General features: G+C 41.6%; 1 protein-coding gene across 1 annotated transcript in view; it reads left to right on the top strand.

Moving 5' to 3' along the window:
• Positions 1-8,533: 8,533 nt before the first annotated feature.
• Positions 8,534-14,262, top strand: part of LAMC2 (laminin subunit gamma 2) — a gene marked incomplete at its 5' end in the record, with an annotated part of 62,110 nt that continues 56,381 nt past the window's right edge. Inside the window, one exon of the mRNA XM_082663508.1 lies at positions 8,534-8,612. Within this exon, the coding sequence (XP_082519634.1) occupies positions 8,534-8,612 (79 nt within the window). The remainder of the gene's footprint in view (positions 8,613-14,262) is intronic.

Raw genomic sequence — 14,262 nt, forward strand, 5'->3', positions numbered from 1 at the left:
TTCTGCTTTTGCTGTGTTTTTCTAAGTTAATTCCCAGGATTGCTTTAATAGAGCACCCTGAGATCAGAAAATAGCAAAGGTATTAGCAGCTTTGATAAAGCAATTAAATCTTGCTTTGCTGTGTCTTCATACAATAAAAGATAGGACATTGAAACAATTGTCCAAATAATTCAGGCCTGAAATATATTCACCTAAAATATCCAGGGAGTTAAGTGTGTCATTTTGGTTTAAGTTGTCTGAATCACTGCATTAATTCTGCTATTTAATCTAAGTAGACATACTGAAGCTGTGAGAAATTTTTAGGTCAGGGAGGAATGTCTCTAGATTTTTCTGAGATTATTTGCAGCTCTTTCCATAATTGCAGTGATCTCATAGTTTTACCTTTTAACCGAAGTCTAATCCAATCTTCTGGCTTCCTGCAAAAGAACCACCCAGGAATGTTTGGGGATTTCTGTGCAACCAGGCCCTAGAAAAGCTGACCCCAGGGAGACAGCCACTAAATTCTGGAGCTCTTTCAGACTGCTCAGACTCATTACACCATGCTGAAACTAATTTCCAATTATCCTAAGGAGTTCAAGAGTTGAGTTATTTAATAAAGAGCTCTGATACCTGGATTAAGGTATCAGACCAAGAGAAAACCATTAAGACCTGATTAGATGACGTAAAAGGATTTTGCATAAGAATTCAAAGTCATCGTACACGGAAGAGTTACAAAAGGTAATGTGAAAAGGAAAATGTACTCCTAATAACCAAACCTTCATTGCTATCTGCAGGAGGGGAGTCTCTGTAGAATATAGTGTATCTTATAAAGGTTAGGCATTTGGTAGGTCAGTTATACTTCAAAAACAAACAAACAAATAAACAAATTCATAGAAAAAGAGATCAGATTTGTAGTTACCAGAGGCGGGGGCTGAGGGAAGGGTGAATTGGATGAAGGTAGTCAAGAGGTACAAACTCCCAGTAGTAAGATAAGTAAGTACGAGGGATGTAATGTACAACGTGATAAATATAAGTAACACTGCTCTATGTTATGTATGAAAGTTAAGAGAACAAATCCTAAGAGTTCTCATCAAAGGAAGAAAAATCTTTTTCTGTTTCTTTAATTTTGCATCTGTACAAGATGATAGATGTTCATTAAACTTATTGTGGTAATCATTTCATGACGTATGTAAATCAAAGCATTAACGTTGTACACCTCAAACTTTTACAGTGCTGTGTGTCAATTCTATCTCAATAAAACTGGGAAAAAATTCCCTCAGCAAAAGTAAAAATAAATAAAAAGATTAACCATTTTATTTTTATTTGAAGATCCAACTCAGTTTTTTCTTTTTTTTTTTTTCGTTGGAGAAGGGCGTGTTTATCCAAGTGAGAGGCTTAATTTGTTTTTATACTCTAGTTGAATAATAACTGTAGAGCAAGACATTGACATGGATTTGTGAAGGAGCCTGGGTTACCTCAAAATGAGGATAATAATAGCACCTGCTTCAGAGGGCGGTGGTGAGGAATGAAATCCAAAACCCCAGCAAGGCTCCCAGCACTGAGCTGGGCACCCGCAGAATATTCAGTACGGTTTTGCCGTCAGTATTGTAATTGTCAAAACTCTTATTAGATGTTTAAAATACATCCAAAGTTTCCTATCTAAAGGCAGAAGGTTAGACTCTAAATGCTAATTTTTTAAATTATTAAAGGTGGAAAGTACCAGATTGAAACTGAGTCACGTTTGGAAACATTGTTTCGTGAACTTGTTTCTTACTTCCGAAAGGCAGGGGTGGGGACTTTTGAGCTAAGGTGGCTGCCTGCTTCTTTGGACTTACCTTGTCATGCCTGCAGCCCTGACCCCCAACGCTGCAGTCCAGGGAAGAAGTTCACTGCGGTGGGCTCCTTACCTCTCATTCAAATCTGAATACCTATGGTCCACGTATTAGAGTGGGTAAGGAACCAAGGGTGGCAGTTAATCTACTAACGGACATTTCACACCTGAGTGGATGACCAGATTTTGTCCACAACACAACAGCTGGCACCCCCCTGAATCCACTAGAGTTCCCTCGCAGAATCTTTCACCCTCGCTTTTTGTTTTTTCTATTTTGCCTTTTTTTTGAGCATGTGTCCTTCTTCTCTCCACTCCTCTCCATTTGTTGTATTGGTTAAACAAATAATCAGTGCGAATATTTCTGTCTATAATAGCTATATCCAAAAATATGCAAATGAAGTTGAGCTTTGTGGTTAGCTGTTGATTTCCCATCACTTCCCTGGTCCCAGGTGCATCACCAGCCGACCATAGCAAAAGGAATATCTCCCCTTAAAAAGTAAAAGGTGGGGAGGGGGAGGGATAAATTAGGAGTTTGGGATTAACAGATACATACCACTATACAAAACAGATAAACAACAAGTACCTACTGTATAGCACAGGGGACAATATTCAATATCTTGTAATAACCTATAGTGGAAAAGAATCTGAAAATGAATATATAATATGTATATGTACGTATAATTTAATCACTTTGCTGTACACCTGAAACTAACACAACATTGTAAATCAACTATACTCCAATATAAAATAAAAATTAAATTAAAAAAAATTTTTTTAAAGTAAAAGGTATTACTTGAACTCTGGTCTGGCTTCCACTGCTCCCTGAAAACTAGCTGTGGGAACACCATATACATTTCTGCATAAGATGGAAGCTTGCCACTTCAGCCAGGATGCTTGCTTCAGAGAACACTGTTTTTCTGGAGTCTGGCCAACCTCAGAGAATTTACCCAGACGATCCAGGAAACACCAAACCATTTCCATTTATGGACATTTTCCTTTACCAATTAAGAACAAAGGGGGAGTTGTTGGTTTCTTCCCCCGATTGCATTATTTTGGGTTTAAAATTTTTATGCAAATGCTGACGTAATTAGAGCTATCTGAGGAGATTAAAGGCTTGGGATCAAGACCAGCAGCCCTGTCTCCTGCTGGCATGTTAACAGCCAGTGCTTCAGTTTTTATCATAAGTGAGTTTGAAAGCGGGTGACATGCCAGACATTCCTTCTGAAAGCAATTCTATTTGGTAGGTTGGGGTGGAGAGATGACAGTTCTGTGAGGTGATTTACACAGCATGTAAAAAAAAAAGTCCCCTGGAGGATGACGGAACTGCAAAAGAAACAATGGACAAAGGGGACTTCCAAGGCCTCAGCCTTCCCGGTCATGCCCTGGGGAAATGCTCCAGTACCTTTCCATCTCTGTTCAGAGAACTTCTGCATAGAACCTTATCCCCACTGATACCAGAGGTTACACTCTAGATGAATGTGACTACTTTGGAAAGGATAAGAGGAAATTCTAAGTGCTGACTTCCTAGGACAAAAGTCCAAGACGGGTTTAAAATTCATGCACCTAAGCAAACATTGCAGAAAGGCATCTCTTTCCTTTTGTAAATTGCTGAAACGGACCTCCAGAAGAGGGATCCCTAAATCAACTACACTTCAGTAAAATAAATTAAAACAAACAAAAAGTGGAAGAGGGATCTCCCTGCAATTCTTGGGTGGTATTTCTGCCTGAAGGCCTGAGATGGCCTTCTGCTGGAAGCTCTTTGGAGCTTAATAGAAACAGCAAGACATCGGGTCTGGAATCTGTGCTCTGGCTTGTTACAATTTATGCAGTCACTGATGTGTTTCTAGTTCTGTGCTTGAGTTTGCACATTTGAATTAAAGTATTGTCTTAATTATAAAATAGCTTTTTTTGAGATTTTTTTCTTGATTTTTAAAAAAATAAATTTATTTATTTATTTTTGGCTACGTGGGGTCTTCGTTGCTGCACGAAGGCTTTCTCTAGTTGTGTCGAGCGTTGCGGTACGCGGGCTTCTCATTGCGATGGCTTCTCTTGTTGCGGAGCACGGGCTCTAGGTGCACGGGTTTCAGTAGTTGTGGCGCACGGGCTTAGTTGCTCCGCGGCATGTGGGATCTTCCCGGACCAGGGCTTGAACCCGTGTCCCCTGAATTGTCAGGCGGATTCTTAACCACAGCGCCACCAGGGAAGTCCTGAGATTTTCTCTTATTTTTTTTTTTCTTTTTGCGGTATACGGGCCTCTCACTGTTGTGGACTGTCAACCACTGTGCCACCAGGGAAGCCCTTTCTCTTATTTTTTAATACTAGTTTTATTGAGGTATAATTTATAGACAATCAATTTTACCTGTTTTAAGTGTACAATTTGATTACTTTTGACCACATTCATATTTCAGAATATTTCCTTCATGCCCTCAAAATTATCCTCACACCGCATTGCAGTCAGTTCCCTACTCCTGGTAACCACTGATCTGTTTTTTTTCCTTGTAGTTTTACTTTTTCTAGAATTTCATATAGATGGAATCATATAGAATCTGGTCTTTTGTGTCTGGCTTCTTTCACTTAGCACAATGCGTTGAAATATATTCATGTTCTGTAAGTATTAGTAGATCATTCCTTTTTATTGATGAATAGTATCAAGATTTTTTTTTACTTTTTTTGTGTAAAAATACACATAACATAAAATTGACTGATTTTTGTCTGAATTTGAAAAAAAAGATTTATTTGGGTCATATGGAAAAGCAAATAGATTTTTGCTGCCTTTTCTTTTTTTTTCCACAAAGGGCGTATGCATTTTTTTGTTTTTTAAAGATGTTGGGGGTAGGAGTTTATTAATTAATTAATTTATTTTTGCTGTGTTGTTTCTGTGAGAGGGCTTTCTCTAGTTGTGGCAAGCGGGGGCCAATCTTCATCGCGGCATGCGGACCTCTCACTATGGTGGCCTCTCTTGTTGCGGAGCACAGGTTCCAGACGCGCAGGCTCAGTAGTTGTGGCTCACGGGCCTAGTTGCTCCGCGCCATGTGGGATCCTCCCAGACCAGGGCTCGAACCCGTGTCCCCTGCATTAGCAGGTAGATTCTCAACCACTGTGCCACCAGGGAAGCCCTTTATTGCCTTTTTGAAAAGCATGTGTTAATTGAAGTTAATCATAAGGATATATTCAAATCCATCTTACCTTTATATTTTCTCTGAAATATAAGAGTCCATCCCCACCCCTACCCATGACTTACTTAAAATGAAGTTCTAAATGGAAAACTTTTGAAACATTAGGGAGGTGAATCTGAATGTGAAGGAACTTTCCAGATATTAGCAAAAATACAAATTAATTAACTTCTGAGTAAATGTTTGTAATCAGGACATGAACCTGGATTAGACCAAGTGTTTCACAGACGTTTAAAATTCTGATGGAATAATCAATTAGTAGAAGAGTTAAAGCAAAAAAAAAAAAAAAATCCCATCTTTCTCTATGATATTTGTTAGTAATTATAACAAGGAAAAACTAATGGTGCTTAGTGATAATAATAGCAACAACTGTTATTATTATTATTACTAGTATTATTATAGCTTACTTGTATAATGCATATTATATGCCTGGTTCTGCTCTAAGCACTATATAGGTCATTAACTCATTTAATTTTCCCAACAAATCTACTAGGTAAGTATTCTATTATTATCGCCATTTTACAGGTGAAGAAACTGAGGCATAGAGAAAACTAAATAACCTGCCTTGATGAGTGATGAAGCAGCCAGGATTTGGCTCTGGGAATCTATCAGCTCCAGAGCCTTGACTTTTGACCTCTAGAGCATTGTTAACCACAGAAATGCACTAACGAAATGTTCAGATTGGCAAAGGGAGTTGATACTGTCCCTGAGGGAGGTAGGAAATTAAGCCAGAGCAGAGGTTGTAAGCCTGAGCCAGATAGGTTGTTCAGATGTGTGAAGAGGCCCAGAATAAGGCAAGGAGAGGAGGTAGGAACTGAGAAACACTGGAGCATTCTGTTCACATAAAAGAGGCTACTATTGGCCTGGTATCCGGGGGCCTGCTGCCCGTTTTCTACCCCAGGTCCAGATGACCCCTGGGGCTCCTTGCAGCGCTAACATGTTAGGAAAATCAGAAGTATTTGTTCAAAGTTCATTGTGACTTAGCTTTACTGATGTGGGCCAAGAGTCCACAGCCTGGTGGGGTTATAATAGAGATGTTGATAAATAACCATTGACTACATATTGAATTCATTCAATATTGTGAATTTGTCTTTTTTATGGTGCTTTTTTTTTTTTCTTTTAATCAGACTGCACGGCAGAGGGCAATATCCATGGCGCTTTTTTTTTGGTGGGGGGAACGTATATATATATTTATTTATTTAGGCCAAACCCTTTGGCTTGTGGGATCTTAGTTCCCCAGCCAGGGATTGAACCCAGGCCCTCGGCAGTGAGAGCACGGAGTCCTAACCACTGGACCTCCAGGGAATTCCCTTTTATGGTGCTTTTTAATCTGACCTAACAAAGAGCTTATGGACTTGAAACTAGATTGCCTGATTTTGAAGCTTGGTTTTGCCATTTACAAGCAGTGTGACTTCGAGCATGTTGCTGATCTTTCCACGTCTTTCCATGCATCTTTCTTTTTCTCATCTGTGAAATGGGGAAATTAATAGTACATCTGTTTCATAGCATTGTTTTGAAGACTGAAGGGTTATGTACAAAAGATTTACAACAGTGATGGCAAATAGGTACTGTATATTTTTTAGCTATTATTATGACTCTCCAAAAATGATGGTAGCTGGAAATGACCTGTTCCAACTTTTGAAATATAATAAACTATAGTAATCTGTACTAAAATGAAATTCCCTTCAAGACTTGACTTTGCAGGGCTCTGCTCCTTGTTCCTGCAGGGCTGGGGGGCATTGCCCATCACTGATGGGTAGGCGTACAAGGAACAGACAACTCAGGGACATGATTTCAGCCTCTACAATGCACCAGATACTAGAAGGGAAAATTCTAAATACGTGGTCTCTGTGACCTGAAACTTCAGCAGTAATCGGACACAATGAGTTTGGGGAGAGAAGAGTATTTTTTTGAATCATGGACAGAATAAAAGAAAATCAAGCTTGGGATAAGATAACTGGAGCTTCCTTTCTAGTCCTCATTTTTTATTGACGGAGATTTGTTTTTAGAGTAGGTGTTGGCCAGTTTGCAGTAACCTACCTCACTCCTATGGGTCCTTGGTGCTGTATGCAGATCCCAGGTATTCCTGAACACCTGGTTCATTCTCCATGTTCTGTACAAAGCTATCCCTAGCTGTCCAGGCAGCCCAACCTGGCCTTGATTCCATGCACAGACTGAAATCTTATACCCTTGGACACTTAATCATGTACTATTTTGCATTGTTTGTTGCCTTATGTTGTTACCATGTATGGAACTATCTAGAGAACACCCGTTCATTTATTTAGTCAGTGAACAATAGTTTATTGGGGGCTTTATTGGAGGTCTTTGCAGGCCTTGATGATTAAAAGTAGGGGTGATTGTTTTGGACAGATTGTGTGTGTGTGTATATATATATATATATATATATATATATATATATATATATATATATATATATAAAAAATACCTCTGGCGATTTAAAAATCTCTAGCAGGAACCAAAGCTTTCTCCTTGGCAGCCACCTCTTTGAATTAGTGCCACCAGCCTCCCTAGGGAAAGGGACAATGTAGGAGACACCACTTGCAGTTTCTTACTCACCTAAGACAATGGACTTGGATGATACCCACAGCTGGACTCTACAGATATTTTCTAAAGGGCCCGTAGAGAATGGCATGAGAAATATGCTCTACGATGTAAAAAGAATATAAAATCTGGATCCTCTTTCTTATTCAATCCAACAGAACACTAATTGAGCGCCAAGTGCACACTGGATACTATACTAGTTGTTAGTGATACAGAATGGTACCTAGCCTAGTACAGACTGGTGGGAGGCCCACCAGTCAACAGATGACTTAATGAGTTACTAGGCCTGGTGATCAAGAGGTGATGGGGACCCAGGAGAGGAACTTTGGTCCAGCCAGGTGATGGTGAGGCATAGAATGAGGTGTCACCAGAGTGGATAGGCTGGGGTAGGGCTACTGTAGTTCAGAGAGAGGTCGAGCCTAGGCTGGAGGGTAAAGGGGACCCTGTTGTGACTGTTGGACTGGCCTGTTTTCCCTGATGTCTTTCAGACCAGAGCTGATCACAGCTGCGGATTTATTTCTGAATTTGCACTCCTGAGACTGGGCCTCCCAGTTTGAGGAAGGGGCAGGCTGCTAGCTACCTCCGAATTCTGCCCTGGATCACCCTGGGAGAGAAGGAGGGCTCAGGGGATCCGGCACATTCCTGCAGAAGGCTCCCTGGGCTGAGGCCTCTGCACCACACCCTCGGCCCAGGTCAGGTGTGCGCCCTTCTTGCGGCGAGGGGGGAGCCTGGCAGCTGGGGTGAGCGCTTCTACAGCTGCCTGTGTGCTGTGTGTTTGCTTCCCGAGGGCTGGGTTCTCCTTATTCACAGGTGAGTCACACCCTGAAACACACGCTCTCTTCCTGTCAGGACTGAGTCAGGTAGAAGAGTCGATAAAACCACCTGATCAAGGAAAAGGAAGGCACAGAGGAGCGCAGAGCGAAAGCTCCCAGCCGCGAGGCGCAGGGCAGCACCCCTGCAGCGGCTGATCGCGCGGCCCGGCCCGGCCATGCCTGCGCTCTGGCTGAGCTGCTGCCTCTGCTTCTCGCTCCTCCTGCCTGCGGCCCGGGCCAACTCCAGGACGCCAGGTGAGTCCCTTCCAGGAGGAACGGCGCAGCCCTGGGCTGGGAACTGGCCTTTCCCTGCAGACCGTGATGGCTGCACTCACCTCCGAGGAGCCCCACTTTGTGAGAATCTCTTTAGAGCTCCCTCCTCCTGCCCCATCTGGGGCTCCTCCAGAGATTTGTTTACAATAATATGTATTATTTACTAATACTATATAAAGCTGTCTGATTTTAAAATAGGAAGCCAATAGGTCGTGCCAAACCAGGGTTTTCCTTGCTTTAAAATTGTTCCTTCTTGATTTCTTTTTTGATCAAAGGGTTTCTGTTTGATCAGTAATAGCAAAACATGTTGGTATATAAATTCTATTCCCAATGTGTGTTTTTACTGATGGGATTTTGGTGAGAATGCTTTCTGTGACTGTGAACCCCACAAAGATTGAAAAGGAATCTCTTCAGTCATCCTTCTGGTATTCCCGTTTCTTTGGGGTGGAAAATGAGTTAAGAGTCTTAACAATGCTTTACTTTTGCATAACATTACTTTTTATAGTATTTTCACATAATATTCATTCAACAGGCATTTATTGGGCACCTATGTCATAGGTCATTTGATCTTATCTAGGGCACCCAGTAGCTGTCACTTCATGAGAAGTTCAACTCCTATAAACAAAACTTTCTGGGCACCTAACAACGGTTTCCTGTATGCGTGTGTCAGCTATGACAACACATAAAGGGTGTTTTCCTTAAGTTTTACTTAGTGGTCACTTAGTTTTACCAATGATATTTGCCTGTGTAATTACCCCAAATTCTCAGGTTTATTTTTGCTTCTTGTATCCGATGGCATTTCAATAACTATCTCAATAGGTCCAAGAGCCATCTTCACACATGTGCATGTGTGAACATGAGACCAGGTTCATGGGTACATGGAATTATCTTAGATATTTCAATTATTACTTTGCAGTCTGGGTGATGCTGCCTGAATTGTATTTGAATGGCATGAATGTTTTAGCATGTGTTTGAATGCATTTGATAGTCTTTTGTTTTTTTCCCAAGATAATATTGGAATTATCTTACAACCCATCATCCTTGACTACCATTTAAAAACGACTTATGAAAATGTTCATGTGGGTTAGAATCTCTCAGAATAAATAACTTTAACCTAGTGAGAAACATCCTAAAAGTAAGAACAGTCTTTGAATATTAGAATTCAGAGGAACTGCTTATGGATCAACTACTAGAATTCCTTGGTTTAAAAAAAGAAAATATGGAAATGGATTTGCACAAAGCTACATAAACAACTACTGGCACTTGATCCAGTAGTTCTTAGACTGGAACATTAGGGACCACATTATAAAATTAACAAGGGGGGCTTCCCTGGTGGCACAGTGGTTGAGAGTCTGCCTGCTGATGCAGGGGACACGGGTTCGTGCCCCGGTCCGGGAAGATCCCACATGCCGCGGAGCGGCTGGGTCTGTGAGCCATGGCCGCTGAGCCTGCGCGTCCGGAGCCTGTGCTCCACAACGGGAGAGGCCACAGCAGTGAGACGCCCGCGTACCGCAAAAAAAAAAAAAAAAAGTAATAAGGGAACAAGTTACATATGTTTTATATAATGAGTAACTATTGAAGCAATTTCCTTTTTTGGCTGTAGCTGAGTGTATGTGTGTGCGTTAGCGTTAGATAACAGAAACAAGTATGTAGGGTGATTAATTGTTTAATAAAATAACTGTTTAATAAACTGTTTAATAACATCAGACTCAGGAGGACAGAGTTTGGACTCTAACTTCTCAAGGATGGACAAGCTCTGAGTATTCCATCTACATCATTAAGTCAGAAGCAGTGTTTAAGCTCATTTCCAGACTTTCCCCTTCCTTAAAGACAGGCCACTTAAAAAACTAGGCTGCCTCCTCAAAGGGCTTCATTTGGGGCTCAATGAGAGTGTGAACAATTTGTGTTAGGCTAGAGCACACATGCTTTCCCATTTATGGGATGCTGTGATGTAGTGGGAGTTGGACCAAAAGTATGGTGCTTGCCACCTCCCAAAGTGACTTGCATCTGTGCACCTCTGCGAGCCTAAAGCAGTGATATTTCTTCCTGGGTGTTCCCGTGCAGGTGAAATTATGGTGTTAGATATAATCAGAGTTGGTCTCAGCTAAAGCACAGGTTTTAGAGTCAGTCTGACCTGGCTTCAAAATTTGGCTGATTCACTTACTAGTCCCTTATTCGTAACCATTCAGGTTCCTCAGCTGCTTGGAGTCTGCTCTTTTCCTGTTAAGTGGAGGCCATAGTGCTGTGTATCCTTGCAGGTCTGTTGAAAGGATGAGATGTTACTGTAAAGTGCCTTAAAATGCCTAGAACCACGTTTCTTTAAAAGATCTGATGCTGGGCTTCCCTGGTGGCGCAGTGGTTAAGAATCCACCTGCCAACGCAGGGGACATGGGTTCAAGCCCTGGTCTGGGAAGATCTCACATGCCACAGAGCAATTAAGCCCACGCGCCACAACTACTGAGCCCACGTGCCACAACTACTGAAGTCCTCACTCCTAGAGCCTGTGCTCCACAACAACAGAAGCCACCGCAGTGAGAAGCCCGTGCACCACAATGAAGAGTAGCCCCCGCTAGCCGCAACTAGAGAAAGCCCACGCGCAGCAACAAAGACCCAATGCAGCCAAAACTGAATAAATAAAATAAATTAATTAAAAAAAAAAGTCTGATGCCAAAGTCTGATATAGTGAACTCAGATGCTTAGAGGTCATTAAGAAAGATAGAGACTCCCCTTCAGGAGTTCACAGTTGGTGTGAATGTAGGTGTAGCTCCAATGGTCTGGATCATAGTTCACTTGGTCTGGATCATAGTTCACTTGGGGAGGTGCGACTGGAGAAGGGAGATAGGAATGAGACTAGAAATGTAGCCAAGAATCTGGTGGTGAAGAGCCTTATGTACCAGTCTGTGCCATTAGGTTGGTACCCTGTAGGCAAAGAAAGGTTGCGGTTGCAGATGTTTTGTAAGTGGGGTGGGTGTGGTCAGATTCATGTTTAAAAGATCACTCACTTAAGGGCTTAGAGGATGGAGTTGAGCTAGGAGAGGCAAACAAACGGCCATTGCAATAATCCAAGTGAGAGGTGATGAGGGCTTACCTCATGGTGGTGGAATAGTAAAGAGGAAACAGATCACAGAGACATTTAGAAGGTAAAATTGGAAGAATTTGGTGATCCAATGAGTGTGTGCGTGTGTTAAGGATAATAGTAAGGGAAAATTGTGAGAAATGAGGAAGAGTCCAAGATGCGTCCGAGGCTTCAGGCTTGTGTAGTTGGTTAGACAGTGATGCCGTTAAAGGAAATGAGGACTATAGAGACGATCAGATTTGGGAACGAGGCTGGGCGATGGATGAAGTGAAGGAAGTGAGTTTCTGTGGGGATCTGTTGTATTTGAGATGCAAGTGGGGATGTCCAGTGAACAGCTGGAGCTATGATTTTGAAATTTAGAAGAAATTCAAACAATATAAAGTTGGGAGCCCAAAGGAGCTCCCAAGGAGATGGAAGGACAGTGAAGGAGAACAGGAGGAAGGGGCATTGAGGCTAGAGGAGAATCAAGAAAGAGGAGAGTTTTGTTAGCCCAAGGAAGAGTTTCCCCAATGTAGGAGTCATAAATGGTACTCAGAGGTAGAAATATGAATACACAAAGAGTGAGGACTAAGAGACAGTGTTGGATTCAGCCAGATAGGTTTTTCTTTTTTTTTTTTTGCGGTACGTGGGTCTCTCACTGTTGCGGAGCACAGGCTCCAGACGCGCAGGCTCAGCGGCCATGGCTCACGGGCCCAGCCGCTCCGCGGCATGCGGGATCTTCCCGGACCGGGGCACGAACCTGTGTCCCCTGCATTGGCAGGCGGACTCTCAACCACTGCGCCACCAGGGAAGCCTCACCAGGTAAGTTTTGAAGCAATTGTTCGAGAATGGTGAGCTCAGAATCGAAGATTATTTAAATCACTAATTTAGTTTCTCCCATGTCCTGATGCTAGAAAAGAAGTGCTGTGGAGAGTGGAAAGGACCCCTGGAAAGGTTTACACTCTCCTAGATTCTGTTATTAAATTGTTGAAGTGGTACAGCATCATGTGTAGGGGTGCAGGCTCTGTAGTAAGACTGCCTGGGTTCAAATCCTAGCACTGTCCTTTACCACTTAAGGGATTGAGGTAAGCTACCTCACGTGTTACTCGGTTTCCTCATCTCTGAGATGAGGGTAATAAATGATGGTGATTATTATATGTAAAGCATTTTGCACAGTGCCTAGTAAACACTCACTGTGTTCGATATTATTGTTATATAACTAACTGCTCTGCCAGTACTGAATGTCAGTATAATGCCTTTTGTGTTTTAAGTGGTAAAGTTTTGGAAGAGGCTCCTTTCATTAGTCCAGGAAAGGTGATGAGGAGCCCTTTGGCTCAGGCTGAAATGAACCCTAAGTTTTGCCCAATGAAACAAATGGAATTCCTGACAAGGAACCCAAAGCAGATTGGAATTTCAAGATTGGGTTTCATATCATTTTGCCTTTTGTCAGCCAGACCTCAGCACATATAGATTAAGCACATCTGTTACTCTCTAGAACATGCCCATGTATAAGATGACCCCAACATAAGATGATCTCTCGCTTCTCAATGGGAAGATCTCCCTCTCACACCATCAAAAAAAAAAAAGAAAGGGGTTGGTTAACCTTTTTTTCTTTTGCCACACTGCACGGCACGCAGGATCTCAGTTCCCAGACCAGGGATCAAACCCATGCCCTCTGCAGTGCAAGCAGGGAATCTTAACCACTGGACCGCCAGGGAATTCCCAGTTTGGCTAACTTGAGTATGAAACATTGAGCAATATAGATGCATTGTTCGTGTGTCTCTTTCCTTTTAATTTAGTAAATTAGTTTTACAAACATATTTAAAGTCACATAATCTGTAAAATAATAACTTAGAAGTATTCATTTGTTCACTTACATTTCATGTAGTAATTATATTCAAATTCCATCTTTAATATTCCTAAAGCCACTTTAATGCAGTTTTTTCTCTACTTCAGACCAGGTGACTTGAGACACAGCTCTATCGAGTTTGCTTTTGCTGCTGTCGCTGGAAAGTACACCATTTCAGAACATGAAAAAGATTTTAAAATTATCCTGAAGCACACACTGTGATCGTCACAGCATAATCATCTTGAAAGTCTTACTTATGGCGGCTTTCAGCACCCACAACTGTGGGATGATGAACAATTATGAGAATTATGTTTGATAGCTTGGCCTCTTTCTTGCTAATAAATACCTAAAGCATTGATTGAGGTCATTTCAGGTTAACATGGCTTCCCCAAATTATACTTTATTTTTAAAGTATTATATAACGAACTGCTCTCATGTAATATGAGAGATTTTGAAAAGACTTAAATGTGGCCTTATATTCACCTTATATTCTAGTATGTATAGTAAATGGAAGTATAGAATTGGGTTGGAGTGTAAGCTGGAGATTCCTATGTAAGCTTAAATTGTGAGTGCCCTGAACTGGGGGCAGCCACTGGTTTAGCTCCACTGATCCAAGAAGCTGAGGATGAATGTTGATTTGTGATCAGTGTTTATGGGAAAGTCAGGAGCATGAAATTAAGATGTTGAGGCCATCCTGGGAATATTTTTCCCATTTAAGTTCTTAGTGG

This window comes from Grampus griseus (assembly GCF_964374135.1).
Source record: "Grampus griseus genome assembly, chromosome: 1".
Classification (NCBI taxonomy): Eukaryota; Metazoa; Chordata; class Mammalia; order Artiodactyla; family Delphinidae; genus Grampus; species Grampus griseus.